Source organism: Mya arenaria, chromosome 6, assembly GCF_026914265.1.
Source record: "Mya arenaria isolate MELC-2E11 chromosome 6, ASM2691426v1".
NCBI classification, from domain to species: domain Eukaryota; kingdom Metazoa; phylum Mollusca; class Bivalvia; order Myida; family Myidae; genus Mya; species Mya arenaria.
In genome coordinates, this window is record NC_069127.1 from 181,986 (window position 1) to 207,782 (window position 25,797).

The following is a 25,797-nucleotide window of genomic DNA, read 5'->3' on the forward strand; positions in this document are numbered from 1 at the left end:
TATATCGAATACCTGAGAACAAAATCTAAGTGGAGACATTAACTTGAATTCCTTGAGAAGTTTGGTCAAATCCGAGCGTTGTGTGGAGAAACGTATATTTTATGCATACAATTATCAAAATTGTCTCCATTTTATCTTTAAGTATCGCGTTCCAGCCCTTTAAAGGTTTTTAAATGATTTGACATAGATTAAGGGCTCCGTTTAAGGGCAGTTTACGCCCAAAATTAGTTTGCGCCTGAAAATATTAAGCCATACGAAATTGAACCGAGTTAATTTACTATTCATATACTACTTGTAAATCTGAACACTTTATACATTATATGTTTATCTTTATATCTCATATTGTACCATTTCATCCAGTATATCGTAAAGGTCACTTGTGCACTTCTTAATATGTTTTCATGATGTCACTCCGTTTACTACATAGATTGTGGAAGAAATATATCGGCGGAAAATGCGAAAAATGTTACCTTCCAAAACTCAACATTATATCAGGGTTATGCAACTGTCGCTTGCAAACAAGGCTACCGTTTGATGGGCGACAATAATAACACGCTCACATCGGAGGATATTCGATGTTTGCACTCTGGCTCATGGTCGTTGCCAAGAGGTTGCGGAAGGAAAGGTAAGAATACATATTTTAACAAGAAAAGTTTATAAAATATTTTTAACCGTATGTTTAAAGTCACAAAGCTATTAAGAACCTAATAATTTGGTTGAATGCTAAATTGGTAAACATTAAAAGAATAGCAGTTCAAAATATTTCAATGTTTGGTTATTTCATTGTTTATTCAAGACTGTGGGGATCCACCTACTTCCGATCACAGTTCAAGGCAATATAATTCTACAACGTACGAGAGTAAGGCTATTTTCAAGTGTGACAGTGGATATCACACAGGGAACTACACAACTCTTACCTGTAACAGTTCCGGACATTGGGACACAACCGCACCAACTTGTACCGGTAGGTAGAATATACACTCTAACCATTAAACCGAGGAATTATAAATTTCTTTAAACTATTAGTCAAACACTACGTAAGCATATGTAATATAACATATGTAACATATTTTCATTTAAGTTATTGACTTATTTTCTTGCTATAATTATTTTGAGCCATTTCCTTTGTATATCGATTGATAAAACAAATGAAAAGTGTTTTAGTATGAACCACGTAGGGTACAAGTGTTGCATTCAACTTCGTGTTTGCAATTGTTAATACAAAGTATGCACGTGTGGTGAATACAGCGTAAACAAAAATATATCCAACAGCAACCAGCGTAGCAAATAATAAGACTTGTTAGAGGGTGTCCCTGTTGTTAACACTGTACGATTGCTATTATTCGAGCTATTTTGTTTCTTTCTATACTCAGCATTTCGTTTATTATTATATTGAAAGTATTGTGTTTAAAGATATTAACGAATGTACTACCGGTCAGCACAAGTGCCATCGTAACGCCAATTGCACAAATAACATCGGAGGCTACATGTGTTTTTGCAAGAAGGGATATGACGACACGGCCACTTCGAACACCTACGATTCTATTGGCCGGGACTGTCGAGGTTGTATCGCTAACTTGCTCCAGTAAAGTTGTCTATATTGATATAATGTCGATAAGAAATATGTATCACATGTAAGAAGTCGTGTTATTATTGATGACGTTAAACTGTTGTAGTACAAGTTTTTTTCATAATAATAGGGTGATTGTTCATAATAATGATAAGACTCTGAAGACGTTTTTAGCTTTAACATAGCTTTTCCATGGCAGTATTATTAATATTTATAGATACATGATATTTTGATACTTATTTAAAAGATTATTGTTTTCATGTATGTCTTTCGCTTAGACCACAACGAGTGCAACGATCCTAAAGGCACGAACTGCTTGTACAGTCGAAACCAGACTCAATGGTGCACGAACCTGGATCCCGGCTATTACTGCAGGTGTAATCCGGGATGGAAGGGGGCCACATGTGAAACAAGTATGAAAGGAATTATGTCGTCAGTGCCTGCGAATTATATGCCTCCATCGCAACCCTTATATTTCTAAGACATTATGTTAGAAAGGGGTATTTATTTTGGCAATAATCATATAAGTAATTCACTATTGATAAATGTTATTGCATGAATCAGTTGTACAAATCACAGCTTATACGTTTTTACTATTCTATATTTATTTGATATTAAATGAGTAAATAAAAATAACGATTAAAGTCCATGTTTATTTATATTTAGGAAAATAGGCTTATATTAAATGACTTTAATATTCGTATACAAAATTGTATGATGCTTTACTTTACTCTTCGGTCAGATTATCACATTGTAACAATTGTTCACCATTGCGACTACAATTAGATCTTACTCTTGCCTCATGTCAAACCGCATTCTAACTGATGTTTTCTGTTTCATCTGAAGACGTAAATGAGTGCACTGAATGGAAAAAGCCGTGCGGCCACAACGCCACGTGCCGAGACGGTTATGGTAACTATTTCTGTGAATGTGATACGGATCACCAAGGAAACCCATTTCTTGGATGTTTTAGTAAGTTTTCATTTAATATATGTAAATGAATCGTTTTAAAAGCCTAGTTTAGGCCTTCTATAAGTGCCCCACCCCACCCCCAAACTGTGTATAGTACACAAACTCTGTTTATTGATCTTAATCTACTTGCCTTGGTCCCTCTTATCAGTTCTCCGATCAGAGTATCTTGCTGTGCAGTTTTAAAAGTTCAATTATAAAATGGACCCTTAATGGCCCTGAGCCAATAAACGAATACACAGGAAATTGGCCCCTACTGTGACAGTGCAATTAGCAGGAGATGCTCAGCATGGGATTATCATGCCAAACATTCCTTAAACTTTAAGTAAAAGTTGCTAACGAATTTAGATAATCTATCTTCGAATAATATTTGTTCATCTCTATTTCCCAATCCCCAACGTTCGCTTTTCGCATTTCTTATGTCTGCAATTAAACTATACATTGCCGCACCTGCAATTGAAATGGAAACTATATGGTTACATGATGCAAAGCATTCTCGTTTACCAGAGTTACGTACCTTTCACCTGAGTGACGTACCACAGATTAGATTTTATCACGATCGAACCTTTGATGAATGAGAATTGATGCAAACATACGTATTTATTTTGATTATTGTAAAACACATATGTCTTCAAACTCCAGAACCGGTCATGCTGGACTTCGAAAAGACGCCAGTATCATGTGCACATGGTGATAACGAAATTTTGGACCCCATTAATATTCCAGGTGGGCGTTTTCCGTACCTCGGAAACTATTATGACGTATTTCGGGTAAGTACTGTAAACAGTTTATCGGTAATTGTCCGTGATTGGTTCGTAGTGTACAAAGGTACAAACTGTATTAATTGGAAGGACTTCTGTATTTTTAACTGTTTGCATAGAAACAATGGCTCTAATGATGACAATTTAGACTTTATCTAACTTTGTAATTCTTTTATTATTTTAATGTGTTAATGTCCAACAATAATGATGTGTTTTTTCTAAAGCCGAATATGAATGGATTCCTTGCCCTAAACTATCCACCATTGTATGAGCGATACGGCGCCGAGAATTCCACATTGTGGGAGAAATACGTGGACAACCACATTGTTATTGCTCCTCTATGGACAAACATTGACACTCGCAACATAACGGGCGCCGGACTGTGCGTTCACGTTCTGTCAAACAAGACTGCAGACGCAAAGGACATGAAGCAAATTGAGGATTTAGTACAGCAATACACTAACCGGTCAGACTTCAGCGTAGATGTTGCCATAGCATTGACCTGGAGGAATGCCACCATACACTCACCCTACATGCCGGGATATGAGCTTTTTAAACAGCAGGTAAACTATTACCTGTTATTTGCCGATAAAGTGCTTCTACATTTTCCTTTTCGGAGATAAACGTTGGAATATATGAGTGGAGGAAGGTTAGAAAGTTCCAGAGATTTCACATCCGTTTTTGTCGCCTGCTTCTAGGCGTCTAATTTTGACAAAAGAAATGTGGGGAAAAGCCCCGTTGACAAAATCTCAACGGGGCGCAGATCCAAGGCTATTGCCCACAAGACACAAATCGAAACACGTCCACCAAACACAATATTTTAAAATGGTGAGGTGAGGTAGCCGCCTTGGAGCACAGAGACAAGAGTTCATATGGTGGGGGCTTTGGACGCTGGTCATTTGATTTGTGTTTTGGCTCTTGGTCCATGTGCCATGATCATGTTCTAGGCGCTTGCTTGTCTTTTCCTTTATCGTTTATTGAACCGTTTATATGTTATTGATACTACAAACAAATCTACACATAAACCTATTTACGATTGAATTTAATACGATTGAATTTATTTTTTTAATCACTTTCAACAACTAGAAGTTAGTAAGGTAAATTAAGTTGGGATCGCTTACGGTTGTGCGTCATCGATTTCATTGAATGTGATTAGAGATGATTGTATTTCTGTAGTTTAATCCACATTTATTATCGTGTTCTTTTCTTCGATTTCTGATGTGTGGTGGGCTGTTGTTTTGTTTTGCTTGGCGTGTTGTTATTGCCAGTGTAATGGTCAGTTCGGTATGCCTGATCGGTCCTGTTTAAGGTCGGTGGTTTTAGAAACCGTCGATGCAGGCAATTATGGTTACGGGCGGTCTGTACACGTACCTGCTCTGTATATGTCGGTGTTTTCAGAACCTGTCAATGCAGGCGATTGTGGTAACTGACGGTCTGTACACATACCTGCTATTCAACTACGATCAAGAGCAGTTCAGCATCAAACCCGACAGATATACGCCAGTGGCCGCCGGATACACATATCCCGGGAACTTTTCTGGCAAGATACTAGCTGACAGGAATACCTTCATGAACCTTAAGAACGGATCGAACGTTTTACCAGGTCTGTCGATCTTTATCTATACATTGTTAAGTAAAACGGTATGTTGTTGATTTCATGAATTATGTTTAAGGTTTTTTGGTATTATTTATTATAAATTACGTGAAATAATGTGAAAACGTCTTTCCGTACGGTAAATTATGCAATACGAAGCGATATAATCATGTTGTTCATTTTCGGAACTGCACAGCACCCAGTTTCTTATCATTCTCTCTTTCTAAATCGTATCAGCGGTCAAAGGTCGTTGGCTGCACAACGTCACGTACATCACTGACGACATGTGGGACGAGGTGAGATGCCAAAAGTTCAATGAGAACCAAACATTGAAAAACTGGACGCGAGAACAGCTTAAAAACTCATATCCTTGTCCCTGTTACGAACAAGATATGAAAAAGGTAACGGAATATGATAGCAGGAAATATACTAATTTTACCTCCTTTGTTTAAAGGGTCCCGAGAATATGTAATGATGACGGATTATTTGGTAAATCATCAGACACATCTTTCGGATGTCATATAATTGCAAATACAGTACCGAACAATATTTAAGGCGGACGAAAAGTCAATGGAGGTGGTAGATTGTTTGATTCTAAAATGGGCCAATGGACCGTTAAATTCCAAAATTGACCAATGGACTGATTGAAATATCTTTCTGTAATGATTCCACTATGCCTATAATTACGATGTCCATTCCTCTTAAATATGTTTATTTTGTAGGACTATACCTTCAAAATCAATAACAGCCTTTGGTCGACCATTGACAAGTATACCCACTGTTACGAGTCGTGGTTCTTCAATCCATACGACATCAAACAGCGTTGCTGCTATCGGTATTTATAACGTTTTTTTTTCGCCATACACAACGAAACAAAGAGCAGCAGTGTTCTATCACTAGCGAGAGTATGCGACGATGAATTCAGACAACATGAAAATTATTTTGAGACGGCTAGATATCAACAAATTAACTTTAACCAGACATATGCTACCCACAGTATAATTAAGAAATTATTAAATCTATATATTATTTGAACATCAGGTAAACGCTGATTTTCAGAGTTCACACTCAAGTAATTGAAAATATCATACCAAGTTTCAGAGTGTTTATTTTGTTTTCGTCGATACGGAGTTTAACCGTGCAGTAACTATTATGCGGGTAAATCAGAACGTTATTTGCTTATACCGCATGCCAGTTATTGAATGTTGCCTTTGACAAAAGACGTCATACACTACCCACGGTATTGCATAATACACCCCCATTACTCGCTTGAGTATTATTCCAATACATGGGATTGTAGGTGCAGTAAATATTATTTTATTAACCATGTTATGCTCCAATCCGTTATTACTGGCAATGCAAATCATGTTTCAGATTCGGCGAACTGCGTAAGGAATATCCTTTCGCAATTGGTGCTGAGTACAAGGACGCCAGGAACGCGATACTGGAAGACGGCTTTCGGCAGTGCTGCTCAGAGGCAAACAGTCGTCGCTACTGTCACCTTTACTATGACGTTAACCCGCCCGACGACTGCTCCAGCTGGTCTCCTGACGATGGCGTCGTAAGACGATCTGTTCGCAAAGTCATGACATTTCTTGGACTGTCTTAAAAAAATGTTTTATTGGTATGGTTTAGTTCAATTGTTCCGCATAACAAATCTAAAAATGTATGTTAACATGTGTAGATATCTATCTTTATGATTATTGTTATAAATGTTTCTGAAATATTCTTCTGTTTTCCATTTGAACGCATAATGTTAATATCATAAATTCAATTGTAATTGATCTATGTTGTAAATAAAAATAGATTATTCAGCTTTAGTGTTCGTAATTGTAGTATGTCTAATAGGTTGGCAGTATTTTTTTGCGATTTCATAAGATCGAATATTTCCAGGCACCTTTTTAAATGGTCGAGAAAACCCAATAAGTCACAATGATTATAACACTATATTAATGCTTCTTAGACGAACCATTAAAATGTAAAACAACGAACATTTCCAAATATGCTCGATTTAGCAAAAACGAAAACTTATCTTTGTTTTCTATAATTTAATATTATAATGTTATAAATTTGAATGTTTAAAAGACTTGATGATCCAAGACTTATGTCTTTGTAGAAATGACACGTTTTCACCCTTTCCCGCCTTTCAGTTATCACACATTGACAAGGACTGACTAACCCATATTTGAAATGGCCACGTTGAGCCAACGTTTCTCCGCTGTAAGGTTTTACGTAAAGTAATATACCTTTGTACAGTGAGGGTTGATCATTCATGACAGCAATGGACGAGTCGTAATGAAATACTTGATTGGAGAATACATTCTGTTCTGGTCTATATGTTAGAGCGGTTTACATCTAGATGTGTACATGTGTAGCTAAAATGAAAACCGCAGTTGCGAAACTTATATTTACGTCAACCTGAAGTTAGAACGACAATTTTCTCGTAATTTTGTAGATTTACGTGAACTTTGCAAAATACGTCTTATATGACGTAAATCATACACTTAAAAAGTCCTCAAGATACCGAATTTACGTTGCATCATGTAAGGCGTGCACGTACCTTGATGACATACCATTTAAACACTAGATATATTTACACGTACCTGAATGACGTTGCATAAACACAGTAGATCACATGTACACGTACCTGAATTACGTTGCATTTAAATAAATCACATGAACATGTATACAGTAGATCAGGTGTACACATACCTGAATGAGGTAGGATTAATACAGTAGATCGCTCGTACACGTACCTGAATGACGTAGCATTTAACCAGTAGCTCACATGTACACGTACCTGAATGACGTAGCACTTAACCAGTAGTTCACATGTACATGTACCTGAATGACGTAGCATTAACACAGTAGATCGCATGTAAACGTACCTGAATGACGAAGCATTAACACAGAAGTTCACATGTACACGTACCTGAATGAGGTAGCATTAACATAGTAGCTCACATGTACACGTACCTGAATGAGGTAGCATTAACACAGTAGTTCACATGTACACGTACCTGAATGAGGTAGCATTAATACAGTTGTTCACATGTACACGTACCTGAATGAGGTAGCATTAATACAGTAGATCGCATGTACACGTACCTGAATGACGAAGCATTAACACAGTAGTTTACATGTACACGTACCTGAATGAGGTAGCATTAATACAGTAGATCGCATGTACACGTACCTGAATGACGTAGCATTTAACCAGTAGCTCACATGTACACGTACCTGAATGAGGTAGCATTAATACAGTAGTTCACATGTACACGTACCTGAATGAGGTAGCATTAATACAGTAGATCGCTCGTACACGTACCTAAATGACGTAGCATTTAACCAGTAGCTCACATGTACACGTACCTGAATGAGGTAGCATTAATACAGTAGTTCACATGTACACGTACCTGAATGAGGTAGCATTAATACAGTAGATCGCTCGTACACGTACCTGAATGACGCAGCATTTAACCAGTAGCTCACATGTACACGCATCTGAATGACGTAGCATTTACCCAGTAGTTCACATGTACACGTACCTGAATGAGGTAGCATTAATACAGTAGATCGCATGTAAACGTACCTGAATGACGAAGCATTAACACAGTAGTTTACATGTACACGTACCTGAATGAGGTAGCATTAATACAGTAGTTCACATGTACACGTACCTGAATGACGTAGCATTAACAGAGTAGTTCACATGTACACGTACCTGAATGAGGTAGCATTAATACAATAGTTCACATGTACACGTACCTGAATGAGGTAGCATTAATACAGTAGTTCACATGTACACGTACCTGAATGAGGTAGCATTAATACAGTAGATCGCATGTACATGTACCTGAATGACGAAGCATTAACACAGCAGCTCACATGCACACGTACCTAAGTCACGTAGCATGTACACAGTAGCTCACATGTACATGTACCTGAATGACGTAGCATTAACACAGTAGATCATATGTACACGTACCTGAATGAGGTAGCAATAATACAGTAGATCGCATGAACACGTACCTGAACAACGAAGCATTCACACAGCAGAGCATATGCACACTTATCTGATTGACGTTGAATTTGCACAGTAGATCACATGTACACGTACCTTGATCACGTAGCATTTACCCAGTAGATCATATGCACACGCACATGAAAGACGTAGCATTAACACAGTCTATCACATGCACACGTTCCTGGATGACGTATCATTAACACAGTATATCACATGCACACGTTCCTGGATGACGTATCATTAACACATTAGATCACATGCACATGCACATGAAAGACGTAGCATTAACACAGTATATCACATATACACGTACCTTAATGACGTTGCATTAACACAGAAGAGCATATGTACACGTACATAAGTTACGTAGCATTTACACACACAATAGTTCACATGAACATGTACCTAAATGACGTAGCATTTACACATTTGATAACATGTACACGTATCTGGATGACGTCGCATTAAAAAAGTACCTCATATGAACACGTACCTGGAAGACATAGCATTCACACAGTCGATCACATGAGCTTTACGTCGCATTTTCACAATAGATCACATGTACACATAGCGATATGATGTACCGAGGTCGGCCGAAAATATCATATGGACCGCTGACGTCATAAAACTGGATTTTATCAACATACAGTGATATACGGACCGATCGACTTTATTTATTCAAAGAATTGACAATATAGGTATGTGATGTGTGTGTAAGTGCGTGTGTGCGGGCGTGCGTGTGTGTGTGTGTAAGTGTGTGTGTGTGTGTGTATATATATATAATAGCAATTAAATCTGATAATTGTTCTCTCTCTCTCTCTCTCTCTCTCTCTCTCTCTCTCTCTCTCTCTCTCTCTCTCTACATATATATATATTAACAATCCATATTTTACCCAAACAAAACATCAAAATATATTTTCGCTTATAACTTGTTGAACACATTGCCAGATAAAATACACAAGTTTGATATGCCTTATTATCATTTCTCTTTTACTGCATATCTGCATTTTTATAGAATAACTAGTATTTGGCCGGAAAATGATATAAAGCATTTATTAAAGTGTTATGGTCTGCATCAATATGCTTTGTCTATATTCATGTTTGCAGAAAATGGATGCTCATGTAATCTCCGAACGTAAATCTGAAAAAAACATGTGATCGGATTTTTTGTCAGCAGTCTTTTTTCACTGGTTTTCAGACATTTACGAAAATATATGTTCCTTCCAAGACAAAACAATGCAAGAAGATATCGAAAGTGTCAATCTGTGAAAGTACATCTTTAAACAGAGAACATATGATATATTATGTCGCAAAGTTTGTAAAAAAAAACATTTATATGTTATTAAACCGTTTTAATCTAGTCAAGATTTTCTTGGTTTTAAAGATGAAACTGACTTGAAAGTTGATTTTGATAGGGAATAATGTATTCTGGAATCCAGTATTAAACTTTGTTTGGGAAATTACTATCTGATTAAAATAAACTAAAAACAATCACAGAAATGTGACAAATGTCCTCATTTGGGCATATGCTGATGTATATTGAGACATAAAATAAAACCTGAGGTAAATGAAGTCGTAAATAGCTTGCTGCCAAAGCGTGCTTGTGCGTAGGATGTGGTATTCACATCTCATTTTTTTTGTCGTTTCTATTTTCTGTTAATCATCGTTCTCCCCTGTTTTCACTTGTCTACTTCCTCCTTTCCCTCTTTGTGTCTTTCTCCTTTCGGTCCCCCTCTCTCTTCCGATTTATGGAATATAATCATAAATTAAAACTGGTTTAAACCAGTCTGGTTGATCATATATTTTCTGTATGTTTGTTATTAACTTTTAGTCTTTATTGACTTGTATTATTTTCATTTCAACATGCCGTTTTTCAAGGTTTGCCTACTATGATGGTGAAATGGCCGAAAACATTGAACACATGTGATACAAAAAAAGAGAATTTATATATTATGCACAAGCATTAATGTTATGCTATTTTTTTATTGTACTTGAACTAATAAATACTGCTTATGTTTGCAGTTTAACTGGTAGCAATAAGAAATCAACATTTTATCTGTTAAAGATATACATACTTACTAACTGTCAAATTTAATGAACACACACCTTGCAGTTCGAATATTTCTTCTGTAGCATGCTACAATCGGCGTAGCTTCAATAGGCACGGTAGGCCCGGGCCTACACATCGTTTCCAAAAATAAAAAACACAAAACGTCCAAATCTGCTATAAAAACTGAAAGGTAAGGGGGGTGACAGCTTATGCCTACTTTACATTGAAGTTAACACTCAAGGTTAACTAAGCATATTTTTATTTCAAAAACGTTTAGTGCATTTTTTTGAAGACAGTCGAACCGTTTAACAATTCGATTCGATAATATTTTTACAGCAACCGGCAAGCGCATAATTTCAACGAGCATCTGTTTAACTCAGTTTTGTTAACAAATATAAGTTGCGAAGCGGGAGTATATTTTGAATGTCATTCAGCATTCAACCCCTTTACCCCGACCCTGGAGATTCCGATGTATCGTGGAATGATAACTGCAAACTCAGACTTTTATCACAGAAGTGGGAGTTGGTCAGTGATTTCAAATTTCCATCGAGGTACGTGTGGGTGCAAGCTATTCGGAAAAGTTTCGGAATTTTCGGATAAAAATAAATAATTATTATCTTTGTTTATCATAGAACAATTGGTTGCAATGAATTACATTATGACCTTAATGTTTTATATTTTGCATTTTCCTGCTGTATGGATATATTATGTTCGTTGTTACTTCTTAGTTTAATAAACTTACACCTATTTATGTAAACAATAACGCTACACTATTCTACAGTTCATTAATAATCAATCCCTCTTTTCCTTTTATCACAATGTCCTATTCACCTTTTTCATCCGTCAAGAAAATTGTATAAATATATACCGCTCATTACTATGTTTTACTGTTACTTTGCTCTTCCATTCGTCCGTCAGATCGTCCGTTCGTTCACCCATCTATCCATCTATGCATCCGCCTGTACACCCGTATATACAAAAGCTATATTTTGTGGTTTGGTCAGGGATAGGTTTGTAGGGTCCCATTTAATTTTTCAGTCTGTCCTTGTGGGAAAAAAACATAAAACTGGATAGTGGGGTTAAAAAAACATTGTGGGGTTAAAAAGATAAAAAAAACACAAGAACCCTGAATATATGTCTCGTAAGAACGTGCGTCCTAACACAATCCATTCCTTCCATCGAACCATCAGTTCATCAATTCAATTGTCCTTCCGTCCATCTCTCCGTCCATGTCGTGATTTCATTCCTCCCTCCATCACCTCTTCAATCCACCCGTACGCCAACCAATCTACAAAACAGTCCGTCTTTACTCTGTCCATACAGTATTAAAAGATTTACAGTTATTTTGTTTATATTCTATGGTGGCATATTACTGCCGTAAGATAACCTGATAGTGTTTGCGAATTGTTTCGTGTTGACCACTTAATTTTCTAGCTATCTAGTTAATATTCGCGATACTTTTTTTTTGTAAGATAGATATCATAAGACTAAACACAGGCTTAAAAGTCCCCAAAACTGCCACCTATTACCCTTTTTAGTTATACAACACTAACAGGTTAACTAGTTATGGTTTGTGAATTCTACTTAATAAGTAACATAATAACTGGTTAACTAGATTCGTGTTACTTCTTATCTATAAATGCATTTTTGACTTGTAGCAGTAACTGGTTATCAAGTTATGGTTTGCAAATCACTTGCAAGTCAATAACGGGAGTACATTTGGCACAAGTCATACTCGAATATCTGCAAGGCACTGCCATGGCTTAGATATTTTGAAGATTCGGGGCCAGTGATTGGATGGCGCAGGAAACATGGCGGACAAGTTCAATGGTGTTCAGGCACTCATCCGTGAAAGATTACCACTCGCTTTCTACACCCAAGTCGCATTGGCTAAACCTGTCATTGGTCCACATCTCCAAACTTCAATGCGTCAGGACCATGATGCCTACAGTGCAGGATATCGCATTTGCGTTTGACTACTCTGCAGTACGCCTCACAGCAATTGCAGATGAACTGGCAGAAATGTTGTTACAAAGCAAGCGATGGAAGGCCGACAAAGGTTGAAGACCTTATGTGAAACAAGGTGGATGAGCAGGGAAGATGCGCTTCATACATTTAAGAATGCCTACCGCGTTGTCGTCCATGCGTTCGAAACTCTTCAGGAAAATGGTGACGTCAATGACAGAGATCACCTCAAATCTATACTGCAGTTCCAGTTTATTGTTACTCTTGTGGCAACAGAGCATATCTTGAACAATCTAGTAGGACGTAAAAAAGATAACGTATTGAAATGGAAAAATCACACACACACCAAATACATAAATAAATAATAACTTCATGAATTTGAGAATTATTCTCAGAACAAAACGTGTTGCATCCTTAAGAGTTAAAAAGTAGCTATCTGTTTTCCTTTTCTTTTCATACACGATGAAACAGTGAATATATGCATAAACATAATATATACATATCTCATATACATCTAGTTGGACATGGAACTGTTGGAGGCAATCGAGCTAACGAAGGAAGTCATGCAGATATATCGAGCTGAGAGTGATGATCCCCTTGTATGGGAGGCCCTTTATCAGGAAGCTTAGCTGACAAGTTCCATGTACATGTGTAAACATAATATGAACTAAGGCGCTGCCTCTACGGGCTTGAAGTGTTATTGCCGGAATCGTAGTTCTTTTTATGAAACACGTGTTCTACAATACATGGCGGCCGGCATATTTGGCCTCTCGTGCCATCAAGAACAACTAGCTGTTTTATATAGACAAGTCGAAAAACTGTTCAGTACCTGTTCTTAAAAGTTAAGCACAGAGCCTTGATTTATGAATATTCATATGGCAAGGACGAAGAGGTTTTTTTGAATGTGCTTTTCAGCTGTATACTTATTTTGATATCGGGTCTACACTCCAGTTACCAGAAAAAACTTTTTTTTGAAGAAGTAAAAGATGCAGACCATTATTTGTCCATGATTTAATGAATACTAGTATGATAATACAGGCATATCTCCATTGTTCGCCATCTTCCTTCCCACATACTTTGCATGATCTCTCAGTATTTTGATTAGTAATTAAGACCATAGTGAAAGAAGTAGTGTGAAGGAAATCGTTCCTATTACCAGATGTAAATCCTTATAAGTATTGGTCTTTCACACCTTCCATAAAGCAAGCAGTAAGTATTTCACAGTTTATTCATGAGTCCTTAATTTACATAGGTACACTATCTACATACATTTATAAACTAAAGCTATAAAATATGAGATAAATCTGCACATGGCCATTGTAAATGAGTAATGTGATATTCATACAGTTATGTTGCAGTAGACAAATTATTAATTATTATAAACAAGAACTAGGTAGCATATAAGTATAATGTGGATAAAACATGAGCATTCAGCTGATACTGATGACATTTTTTTAAAAAGTAAAAGATGAGTATAAGGTCACCTTAGTGCAAGAACTCAATATCTGCCTCTATATCTATATGCAGTTATTGAGTTATTGTACTAAGGTGATTTATCATATTCTTGTAACAATAACATTCAATACTCATATTTGAAGATCTAACTTCAACACTATCCATTTCATAAAATATGTCTATTTAACTGCAACATCAGTAAACTATACTATATACTATGCATGAGTATAATCCCTGATTAACAGTAAATAAAACAATTCTTTTCAATATCACATGTCAGAAGCATTATCACATTTGAAAAAAAAACTATATTGTTTACACAGAAAAAAATAAAAATAAAATAATAGTTAAAACGGAAAAATATGAATGCAATAAATTGCCCATTGAGGTCAAACATAAGAACATTACTCAACTTTTATTTAAACTTCATTTTTTCAAACCAAAAGATTTAAGGGGTTTACTTCCATTTTCAAAAACTAGTAACTTGTATATTTTTAAAGCATATTTCAATATCTGCAATATATTTCCATCACATAAGTGTTTTGTTTATAGTAAGTATTATTGAAGAATAAGTCTGTAATTAGAAAATAAATATATAAAAAAGTAACAGAAAAATGCATGGATTTTTTTTTAAATTGAAAATGAAAACAAAAGTGAGCATTACAATTTTCAACAAAACTGTTTTATCATTTGAATGTGGAGGGCAACATAAGTGAATGAATAAGTTAATGCTAAAATATATTTAAAGCTTATACTAAGAATAACTGATAATCTATTGACAAATAATGGATTGAAAGTAACTGCATGGTCTTAAGCAGTGTAATGTACATGTGTGTCAAGTTTAGAAGTTGTTAATAACTTTCCTGTTTGTACATGAACTAAAGCAAGTACTTTTTACTTTTGATGGTTTTCCTTTAAAGCATTGATATATAATAAAGAAAAATCCATTAAATTGAGGTTGTCATTTCTGCACACACTTGATTATGGAGGAAAATATCAAAATGCCATAAAAGTTTTGCTGTTACTTAAAGCTGCACTCTCATAGATTTAATGTTTTGATAACTTTTTTTTATTCTTTGTCTTGGAATTAGATTTTTTTGTAAATATCTGCTTACCAGTGATGAAGGACTGCTGACAAAAGATCAGATCGCAGATTTTCATATTTCCATTCCAAATTTAATGTTTTATGACTTAAACCGTTATTGACGGTTTAATAAAACCATAAATCCATAAAACATTGTTTTTGAGACGGAAATATGAAAAGCTGCGATCTGATTTTTTTGTCAGAAGTCTTTTATCATTGGTTTGCAGATATATAAAAAGTTGTCAAAACGTTAATCTGTGAGAGTGCAGCTTTAACATCAGATATCACAATAAATGGAAAAAAAACAGGTATCACACATGCCAGAAAATAAATTACATAAAAAGCTGTTTAATTTCTGATAAATAACTGATAAATATAGGATAGAAACTCTATCGCTAAACTATGACAAAACAGTGCTATTACTTTGATATAAAGTCTTCTTGATGTGTTTGTTCTGAGTAATATCCCAAAATATGACATTATATAAATATTGCATGGCTTCCAGTGTGACAGTGCAGTATTTATCCGAATGTTGACAATATGTACTGTCACACTGGAAGCCATGCAATATTTATTTTATTATACCGAACACAGTTACATTTATATACATATATAAGATTTTTACCATAACACAACTTTCAAGTTTAATCAATTCATTCTGTAATTATTGTTTGTTTACATTAGCTGTCATTTTTTTTGGAAATGTCGTTTAGAAATAAGGCAAACACCGGTTGTAACCAGATTCACAATACATTTTAATACATGTAAGCAATTTTCATAGTTCCACAGGCAATGAATTTTCCAATTTTTACACTGAAAACTATCATTTTTTGCAATACAGTGTCAAATTATGTTAAGCTCTATGCCACCTGTTTCTTCTCTTTCATTCAACTTTAATAAAATATCCAAGCAATCAATTGACGTTGGAAAGATGTTGTAAAAAACGTTAGAAACTGACGTTGGAAAGACGTTGTATATTGGTTGAAAATGAAAGTTTTTTAGACGTCGAAATCACGACGTTGAAAACAACGTCGGAGTTTAGACGTTGGAACAACGTCGGATGTTACGACGTTGGAACAACGTCATGGTAACGACCAAAATCCATTGTATAAACATGCATACCACACAGGTAACAGGTAATTAGGAATAACCACAGGATTTACCTACATTCATTAACAAACAACTCAGAGAATGTACAAGTTTAATTTTCACAACAAATATGTACAGACTCAAACTGTTAAATGATAAAGGCACATTAAATTAAATGACACATGGCAAATTTATATGTTTAGAGATGTAGGTTAATTAACTTGTGTAAACAGTTCATCCTCCACCCCCTTGTCTGTCTGGAGCGTGCTTCAGACAGGATCCAATTGCCCCATCAACCTCATGTTCAGTAGCAGAAATCACAGTGACACTTGCTGAAATACATAAAAAAATCTTTTTAAATTAAATGATATTGACTTGAAATTGCTGAAAATATAGTTTTGATATCAAATTTCACACAACAAATTTCTCCAATTTTGGTTCAATATCTGCTGTATGTTTTTCATTATCTCTTAATTGTTATACTTATTTCGGTGACTACAATCTGTGATCAAACGCTATCGCGGATTGAATCATTTTCAGTGAATAATTGCTTTGTTTTCCTTGAGCAGGCACCAGTGCCATTTTTATAAGGGGTGAATGCACAAGACTATACCTGGTACTCACTTTAATAATAACATAATTAAATGTTTACAGTTAAGAAGCAGATTTGACTTGGCAAGTATTACCTTGAACGCCTCGAAAAACTGCTTTTGGAAAGTCATTTTCTCCTTTTCCCCTTCACGTTTAAGCCAGGCATTACATCATCCGTCATAAATCTATCAAAAAGGGGTACATAATAATATGAATTGAATAACAATATAAATAATTATGCAATTTTGCTGGATGACAGTGAATTTATCAATAACAATGATAAATAACAAACTAGTTTAATTGCATTATACATACAACACAAAATTGCGCATGGGCCTTTCTGATCCTATTTACAGATTTTGTTTAAGAGAACAATTAACATTGTTTTCTCACACAAAAAGTACTAATCGGCGCGATGCCAATTGAGGGCGAATCGGGTTGAATTACATGTATGCTAAATTTTCATTGAAACCGCTTTGTAAAACAACAGAAAATTATTGCTATAAACCGTTAAACATGCATTGTATCAACTTACCTTGTTGTATAATTTAAAATATGAACAGTCAAGACTCTAGAGGAGTAATTGACTCTATCTCTCTCGTACAATTCGTACAACACATCAGCAATATGGCGGATCGAAATGGGTTCAAAATTGCGAGTTTTGGTATTTATTTGCAGTAGTATCACGATTTTTCAAGCAACTTCTTGTTACATCATGTGATAAAATACAACTTATTACAAACAATAACCTAATCACAACGTCGGTACGATGTCTAATTGCGACGTCGGACTGACATCGTGATTTTGACGTTGATACAACGTTAAATTTAAGTCGCCGACGTCGCGACCTAAATCCAACCTATATCCGACATTGATCCAACGTCATGTGTTTGCTGGGATTGATACTTGAACACAAGCACTCTTTTTCTGTATTCATATCCGGATCAACTGGGGGGCAGATAACTGTGGTCTTGAGCCTATTGAAGCAACATTTTTTTCAGAAATATACTTCAAAACTCCTATAGTTCAACTTCAGGTTATATGCAGGCTATATGCAACACATACTGAAAGTTTAACAATGATATATTAAACACTAAATGAATGAGACAAGTATTAGCACCTGTGGTATTTCCATAAAAAAGCAGAAACAGCCATTTCCCTCAAATGGTAATCCGCAAACCTTTGAAGAGCCTTTATTTCATTATGCATTGGAATGATTTGACCAAGTAAAATTTTCCTTGTAGCTTTCAATAGTGTCTATAGATCAGACCACAAAAAATGGCCTGCCTACTCTTTTAAGGCTTTTTTCTAAGCAAAATAAGGGTTTCCCACTTCCTCGGCTTAGTGTTTTATATAAAAAAGATAAAAAGAGATAGCATTATTATGCCCATTTAAAAAAAATAATACTTTAAGTATCTGTTTTGAAGGCTAGATTTGGCATTATTAATTCAGGGTACAGCACTTCACCATTGTCTATAAGTTGCTTACTGACACCTGATTTGCTATAAATCTCACTCTTTGGAATCATTTACACATAAACAAGTACTACAGAAATGACTAACATCTTAATTCTTCTAAAATATTGGATTCAGAGCTGCATCTCCTGGATTTAGATTGCCGCAGCTAACTGGAGCTTATTGGCACATCATGATCTGCAAGCAAGACACAAAAGCAATGTTTTACACTAATAAAACTATCTGCCACTACTTTTAAAGTTTGAAAAAGGCCTGTAAACACTCATTTGGGGCATACACAATCTTTTATGAATCATAAATGTGATAAATATGCAGAAAAGTTCATGAATTCAAGGATTTTCATGACAATTTTATGAAATATATAGTCTTATGGAAATTTTACAATCAGTTATTAACAACTCAAAGGTTAATCTCATCTTATTGAGTACCCAGGTGCATTTTGAAAGCATTAAAACCAGACATGCTTAGAATTTCTTCTTACTTGGAGACGGTATTCCTTTCTCGAAAATCCTTGCCGAGAACCGGTATGGAAAACCACACGAGACCACATTTTGACCAGCACTGGTTCTTGTCCTTGAAAATTCCTCTGTGGCTACAGCAACCAGGCAGGTTATTGAAATAAGCAATAAAATAGAGGTTTTAAGACATTTATAATACATGTATAAAGGTTGTTTTTTTAAATGCATGAAGGGAAAAGGCTCTAATCTTTATGAAAGCGGCTCAGTTTTTTTTATTTCTTTTGCCTTGAGAAATGGCAAGTTTTTAAATGTATAAACTGAATAAATAAATGAATATATATGAATTAATTAATGAATTAATGAAAGGTGGCATTATTTCTTTAAAATAGTGATCTCATTGTGTTGCTGTGATTGTTGAAGTAGATGTTTTCTTGTCCAGAAAAATCATATGCACTCTAATGCACCAGTCTATTGTAACCACGGCCCCCTCAGGTCTGGGGGTATACCGGGGAAAAGGGCCGTGTTTTACTTTCCAGGTGGCCCCGTAGGACAGGGTGACCGCGGAGATTGGGCCTTATATAGAATCTCTGGGGTGCGGGGGCATTTGGCCGGGGTTTAACCATCAGTTTGTCCCCGCAGGCCGGGATTATACCCAGGGTTGGCTGGACCAAGGGGGTGGGGGCTTGGTAACAATTGACTGGTGCATGAAGAAAACATCATGCTGCATCAAATGTGTAGTAAGTTTTGATTAATGGCTTATAGAATTTGCAATTAATGTAATGTTTGCTTAAAAGAGCTAACAAAAAGTGCGAATAGATGCACAATACATACCAAAGACTAATACAAGTCAGCAATTTCATTAGAAAATAATATTATTTATAATTATCAAAGCCGCACCAGAAATGATTGACAAACAACATGAAAGAAATTTATTAGGAATGGAACAAACAGTATCAATGGTCTTATATGACCAAACTTACTCACTTTATACTTCAGTTTGGATACAATTTTCCATTATATGATCTTGAAGTGCTAACAATTTTTAGCATGTCGGCATGTTGGCATACACCAAGTACAGCTCGGCCGGGTGGAGGGCGGGCTGTCTGGCTGGTTCATCATCGTTTCCTCCCGGGTCTGTTTAAAATAATAAGAAATGAAAATAAATAAGCGCACAACACCTACTCAAACATACAATCATTGACACCCTTATAGCCTATACAACATAATCAACACATTTCTGGCATACCAGTTTAAATTGATGGGTTTCAATATCTATTTGAGAGCTGGCTTTAATTTCAAACAGTAAAAAAAAAAAAATCAATATGTTTGAAACAGTGAAAGATTGTTTTTATTGTTTATAAATGTCTATAAATTACCACAAAGCATATATAATAAAAATGTTTTGAATTTTGCTATGCCTATGCTTTACTATATTAGAGCTGGCATTGTAAATGTCTTGTTAATTTTACATGAATAATATTGCTTTTTTAGTAATTCATATAGACTGTGTTTTAAGAACAAATTGAGAAGAAAATATTTCTCTACCATATTCTATCTCAAGTCAAAACAGCTATTAGGAAGAGTAAATTGCACACCTACAAGCATGTTAAAAACTTCTGAAAAATATTGCAAAAACAGCCACTCACCAGTAAGACACTGTAGCTCTAGTGATAACATGTGTTATCATGTAATTCTGCCAAAAAGAAACACTGCCTTTTATGCTGAAACCTCCCTGGGTTCATAATCTATAATACTCACATCATAATGCTTGTTGAAACAAGGTCAAACATGCCAAAATTGATGGTTGTCGGGAGGGGTTTGTCAAGAGGGGAAACCCCTCCCGAACCCTCCCCTCTAAAACAAATTATGAATTACTAAACATTTGATTTCATTATTTGTGCTGAAGTGTTTTTTTTCTGTAATTTCATTCATACATCTTTATCGCTTGGAGTATTCGCGAGTCATCTGCCCCACTCTGCCATGACAAAGTTTTTTATTCAATAAACATTTTTTTTTTTAAATTGGGTTGAAGTGTGTTTGGGTTAGGACCAGCCGCCGAGTTAGCTCTGAGTAGCTATATTTATATGAGTTCCGGCTGCGGTGTTGTGTTTAATCACCTCACTGGGCATAATTACACTCAGGTTACCCACAATCGTGGCAGCAGTAAAAGAGCAGAAGTGCCTACATGTCGGCCTAAATGGTTAAGGGACTGTGTCACAGATCTATAAGATCTGTAACGAATCTCAGGACACCCACTAGCTTATCACGCATAATGAATGAATTCTACCTGGTAATCTTTTTAATGGAAAAATATGAAATATCTCCTGAAGTTAAATCAATTGTAAACTATGTGATACTTCAGTAAGTAGATTTCAATGCATTGTACACATTAATGCCAAATTTATGATATTTTTCGACAATTTTCATTTGTTTCGCTATATTATCATCTGTGAGACAGCCCCTTTAATGTGCGGACGAGTCTAGTCTGTGTGAGTTGAAACCAGATGCTTATTTAACTCAGTTGGCAAGAGCGCCGTGCTGCTGTAGTGATCCTGTGGTCGTGAGTCTGAGCCCGACACCAGGCTCACTTTTCTTCTCAGGTTTACCATACTGTAAGCATGTACAATGATTTTCAATGAAAAAGGAATGTTTTTAGATAGAGTTTTCACTACTTAAGTTTTAACATTTTTATTCATTACTTTAATTTTACAATACGATAAACGAAGTACACAATCGCACAGTTAACAGTTAGTTTGGCATGTATAGTGATGAGTCATAAATTATGACCTGAAGGTCATATCTGGATACCGATTGCATCAACTTAGCTTGTTCATTATCCGTAAAAACCAACGTTATGTCATTATGGTGTCCAAACAGCAACGTGTGAACGATTGAATTTACAATAACAAGTATAATTCTTAGTACAACTCACCGTGAAAGCAACGTTAAATCCGTGTTATTGCATCATGATGAAAGTTTCTATATAATAGACACATTGAAGGAAGACGTCACGCGCACCTGCAATGTGTCTATATGCAAATCATTGTTTACATCAGCTGTAGTAAAATGCGCATAATTCATTTAACTTAATTATTGAGATATCCAGTTTAAACGGTATTTTTTAAGATGAAGGGTAAATAAAGACAATTGTTATGACAAACCCTGTTCGTTTTGTATTATTATTGCAGAGTTCCGGTCAAAAGAAGTACTCTTTAGACGTGTATTCATAATATGTGTTATCCACTCCTTTTATGGAAGTGCCGAAGGTGGATTGTACATGTACCTCGGGTATTTCCGTATTGATTTTCATTGGTTAACGGAGGTCAAACCCCGCCCTAAACATGTACAATTTGCTTGCCGGCATGCACGTGCTTTATATGAACAATGTATGACGAGCTTTTCTGGTTCTCATTTTCACGGTTCAGTGGTGCCCAAATTTTGTAATGCCTATCACTCCGGCAAAAACGAAGTAGTCCCTTGCATACACGTACAAACCGTAAGAGGGCTTGTACAGACAAACGCTTCGCGTTTGTCTTCAAGCCCGTATTACTTGTATTTGCATGATGATTTCATGTGGTTTGCCAATAAATATATGTGTTGATCCACTGGTGCATAAAGCAAAGCGTCTTAACGCAATAATTTACAATTCAACGGAACACAAATGATAAAAACGTATTTGTACCAGTTCGAAATGCATCGTGTTTTTGCCAGACTGCAGATTGATAATTAAAAAAAATGTGCTAGCTGCTTTGATATTTCGATATAAATTTAATGAGATCCGTAATTAGATATACGCGGTAAACTTCTATAAAGTATTTTGCATTCTTCTACCGAACGGTTTAATCGATTCGGCAATTAACGATATCGATTGAATGTTTTATTTTTGTTTTACCTAGATTGAACCAGCAGTGCCTAGACAAGCACCCAGACAGAGGAACAGGGCGAACTATGATGTACAGGACCACAGTCGGTATTGGAAGGTTTCCGTCTTCGATGGTTGCTGCGTGACGCAAAGCCTTCGACACTGCTGACGACACTCAACAAGCCATCGGAGGTAGCTTATCCCTGCATATACCTTATACTGCAGATTCTGCTGACAATGCCTGTCACATCCGCCTCATGTGAGCGCTCCTTCAGTTCCATGAGCCGTATCAAGTCATACCTTCGTTCTACAATGACCGCCGAGAGGCTATCCTCACATATTCATCGCGATGTTGAGATAGACATAAATAAAACCATAAACACATTTGCTTCAGTCAAATGTAGGAGCTTGGATGTCATTTAAAGACCCTCGATATATCATCGTAAACAAAACCAACTAGACACGCTTGTTTAACCATTACATAAGTATTTTCTATTTTTAAGCATTTTTGTCCAGGTTAGTATCAAAGTTTTGTATCACAGTTCTGTTACCGTACATCATACGTAAGACAAAAACGAATTTTAGTCAAGTGTATTATGAAGCTATTTTTGATGACTAAAACGGCTCCAGATATACGCCAAATCGCACCATATCGGATCTATAGTTTAAAAACAGCTCGGGGGAAGTCCGAACCCCCCTACCAAGTGGGCCTATACTTCTTAATACGCCCAGCTACGCCCCTGGCAACAACAAATAAAAAACAATTATGATTAACATTAGCAGTTGAAACGAACAATATAAATACCACAACCATAATTGACGTCCACATTTTGCCCACTACCCACCTTACCGACGTCTTATATACACAGATGAGTGTGGTTCGATTTAGCAGCTTTATCAATTTTAATATACTTATAAACATGACAAGCTGTTGAACATGTTCATAGACTCGATTCTGTCCCGCATTATGAAATCAGACAGTTTGCTATCAAATAAGCCTAAAATATTAACAAAGCATAGGTACTTGCATTTTCAACTTTCAGTTTTGTTTTCAAGAGGTCGTATTTGTAGATGTAGATTTTGAATTAAACGTAAAAAATTGTCGCGTCTTGATTCAGTCAGCATTGTAATAATTCAGAACAGATGTGGGTTCTTTGGGTTTAAGGCTAATGTTTATTGGATGTAAATACATGTACTCAAGTTTGTTTTACTTGGCTTCTAAATTAAAAGTATATACCTTGTCGAGACCAAATGATGTTTTATACAGCGGATAACATTCACAGTGTATGCAACGTACCTAATCCCGAACATAAAACAGTAGTTAAAATAAGAGAATATTTGTTGATGATTTCAGTGTATGATCGTATTCTTTTTCACAAATGGTCATGTATCAAATATTTTCATCAGTGGTGCAGTCAAATTGAAAATACATATTTTTCTATGACCACGAGTTAAATAAAAATAACAATCGTGCACTGAAAACAACACATTTGTATATCATGTATTTCTCGCGCTTTCGTTATTTGTATCCCCGCTTACAATCAAACTTGATGGACACTGCGGAGAGTCTCCTCTTAAAGTACAGAAACTGCTGCGTGGGGTTCGCCCATTCAAATATCATATTTCCAAAAGAATTGTATATGCAATTTTGATTTTACAAAATCCACAATGTTAACGGATTTGCAATTCTTTATATGACAGTAAAACAAACATATTTTCAAGTTCAAACAAATACATACACACACGGCGTTGTTGATGATGACAATTTACACAAACAATGAATTGTCAAAGACTGTATATATATATATTCAGTTTTGAATCAGTTCAGTTGTATATCTGAAACGGTCTTTTAGATAACAGAAATAAAGCCAGTTTCATTTGAAACACTCTAGATTGCACACACATAAATATCAAAAGATAAGGTTTAATTACAAGGTCACCAACTATTTGTTATACCTTGTTCGCCCTTATGCATGAACGCATAAATCGAATTATTTCATATTCGTAGATAAGATGCATTGTTAACAACGACGATTAAATCAATTATATCAATTTACCTTAATTTGAGGTTTGGGTGTATTCTTTCAACCTTGTCTAAGCTAGTTGAAAATATTAACCATTAAATCGATATCTATATGTCTACAATGTCAGATTTAGGAAGTGTTTTGCTGATTTACAAGTTTGGAAATGTTTACAAGGACATATAATAATTTAAGATGTTTGCCCGGCTGACTTTAGTTTGTTTTCTTCATGTGTTTAAAGTTGAAGCATTAAATACCTCATGTTGTGATTCATATCATGTGAAGAGGCAGAACGGAGAGTTATGGACCTGTGGAAATTGTCCTCCGGGATATCATTTCGTTGATGACTGTGACTTCAATGGTGGAAGAGCTAAATGTTCTTCTTGTTCGGAGGGTTATTTTATGGAAAGCAGAAATGTTTTCAGGGCATGTAGGCCGTGTAAAAGAAGCTGTCCCCACAACACGATTTTCGATTTTAACTGCACCTCCACATCGGATCTTAAATGTGGCTGTTCAAGCGATAAATATCTCGACAAGGATGTGTGCGTCACAAAAACATAATGCCAACCGGGCTATGGCGTAAGCGAAAGTATGTATATTCGTAGAATTCTGTCAATCGTACGACAACAGGAAATTTTGTTAAACTTTTATTATTTCCTTTTCATTTCGCAAAATAAACGACGTTCTAAAAATGTATATAATTATATCAATGACTACGTTTTTTTAAGAAATAATAACAAGGATGTAATGTTAAAATACACTGCATGGCCCATACTCGCACTATACAAACAGCCGTTTAACATATGAACAATTATCTTGAAAGAAC

The 25,797-nt window shown here is 35.7% G+C and overlaps 1 protein-coding gene across 1 annotated transcript; it reads left to right on the top strand.

Annotated features, from left to right (window-relative positions):
- The first annotated feature begins 1,483 nt into the window (after window positions 1-1,483).
- Window positions 1,484-6,503, top strand: LOC128236708 (uncharacterized). The gene is made up of 9 exons (XM_052951778.1): window positions 1,484-1,563; window positions 1,849-1,983; window positions 2,417-2,542; window positions 3,182-3,309; window positions 3,525-3,863; window positions 4,699-4,903; window positions 5,132-5,295; window positions 5,617-5,729; window positions 6,269-6,503. The coding sequence occupies exons 1-9, from the start codon at window positions 1,488-1,490 to the stop codon at window positions 6,501-6,503; spliced, it is 1,521 nt and encodes a 506-aa protein (XP_052807738.1). The 5' UTR covers window positions 1,484-1,487.
- Window positions 6,504-25,797: the final 19,294 nt, after the last annotated feature.

Bases quoted from the DNA above. Each gene is read 5' to 3' on its own strand.
- LOC128236708 (XM_052951778.1), top strand. From the start codon at position 1,488: ATGTGTTTTTGCAAGAAGGGATATGACGACACGGCCACTTCGAACACC. The intron at 1,984-2,416 runs GTATGAAAGGAA...TTTCATCTGAAG, and splicing joins GGGGGCCACATGTGAAACAA to ACGTAAATGAGTGCACTGAA. The intron at 4,904-5,131 runs GTCTGTCGATCT...AAATCGTATCAG, and splicing joins CGGATCGAACGTTTTACCAG to CGGTCAAAGGTCGTTGGCTG.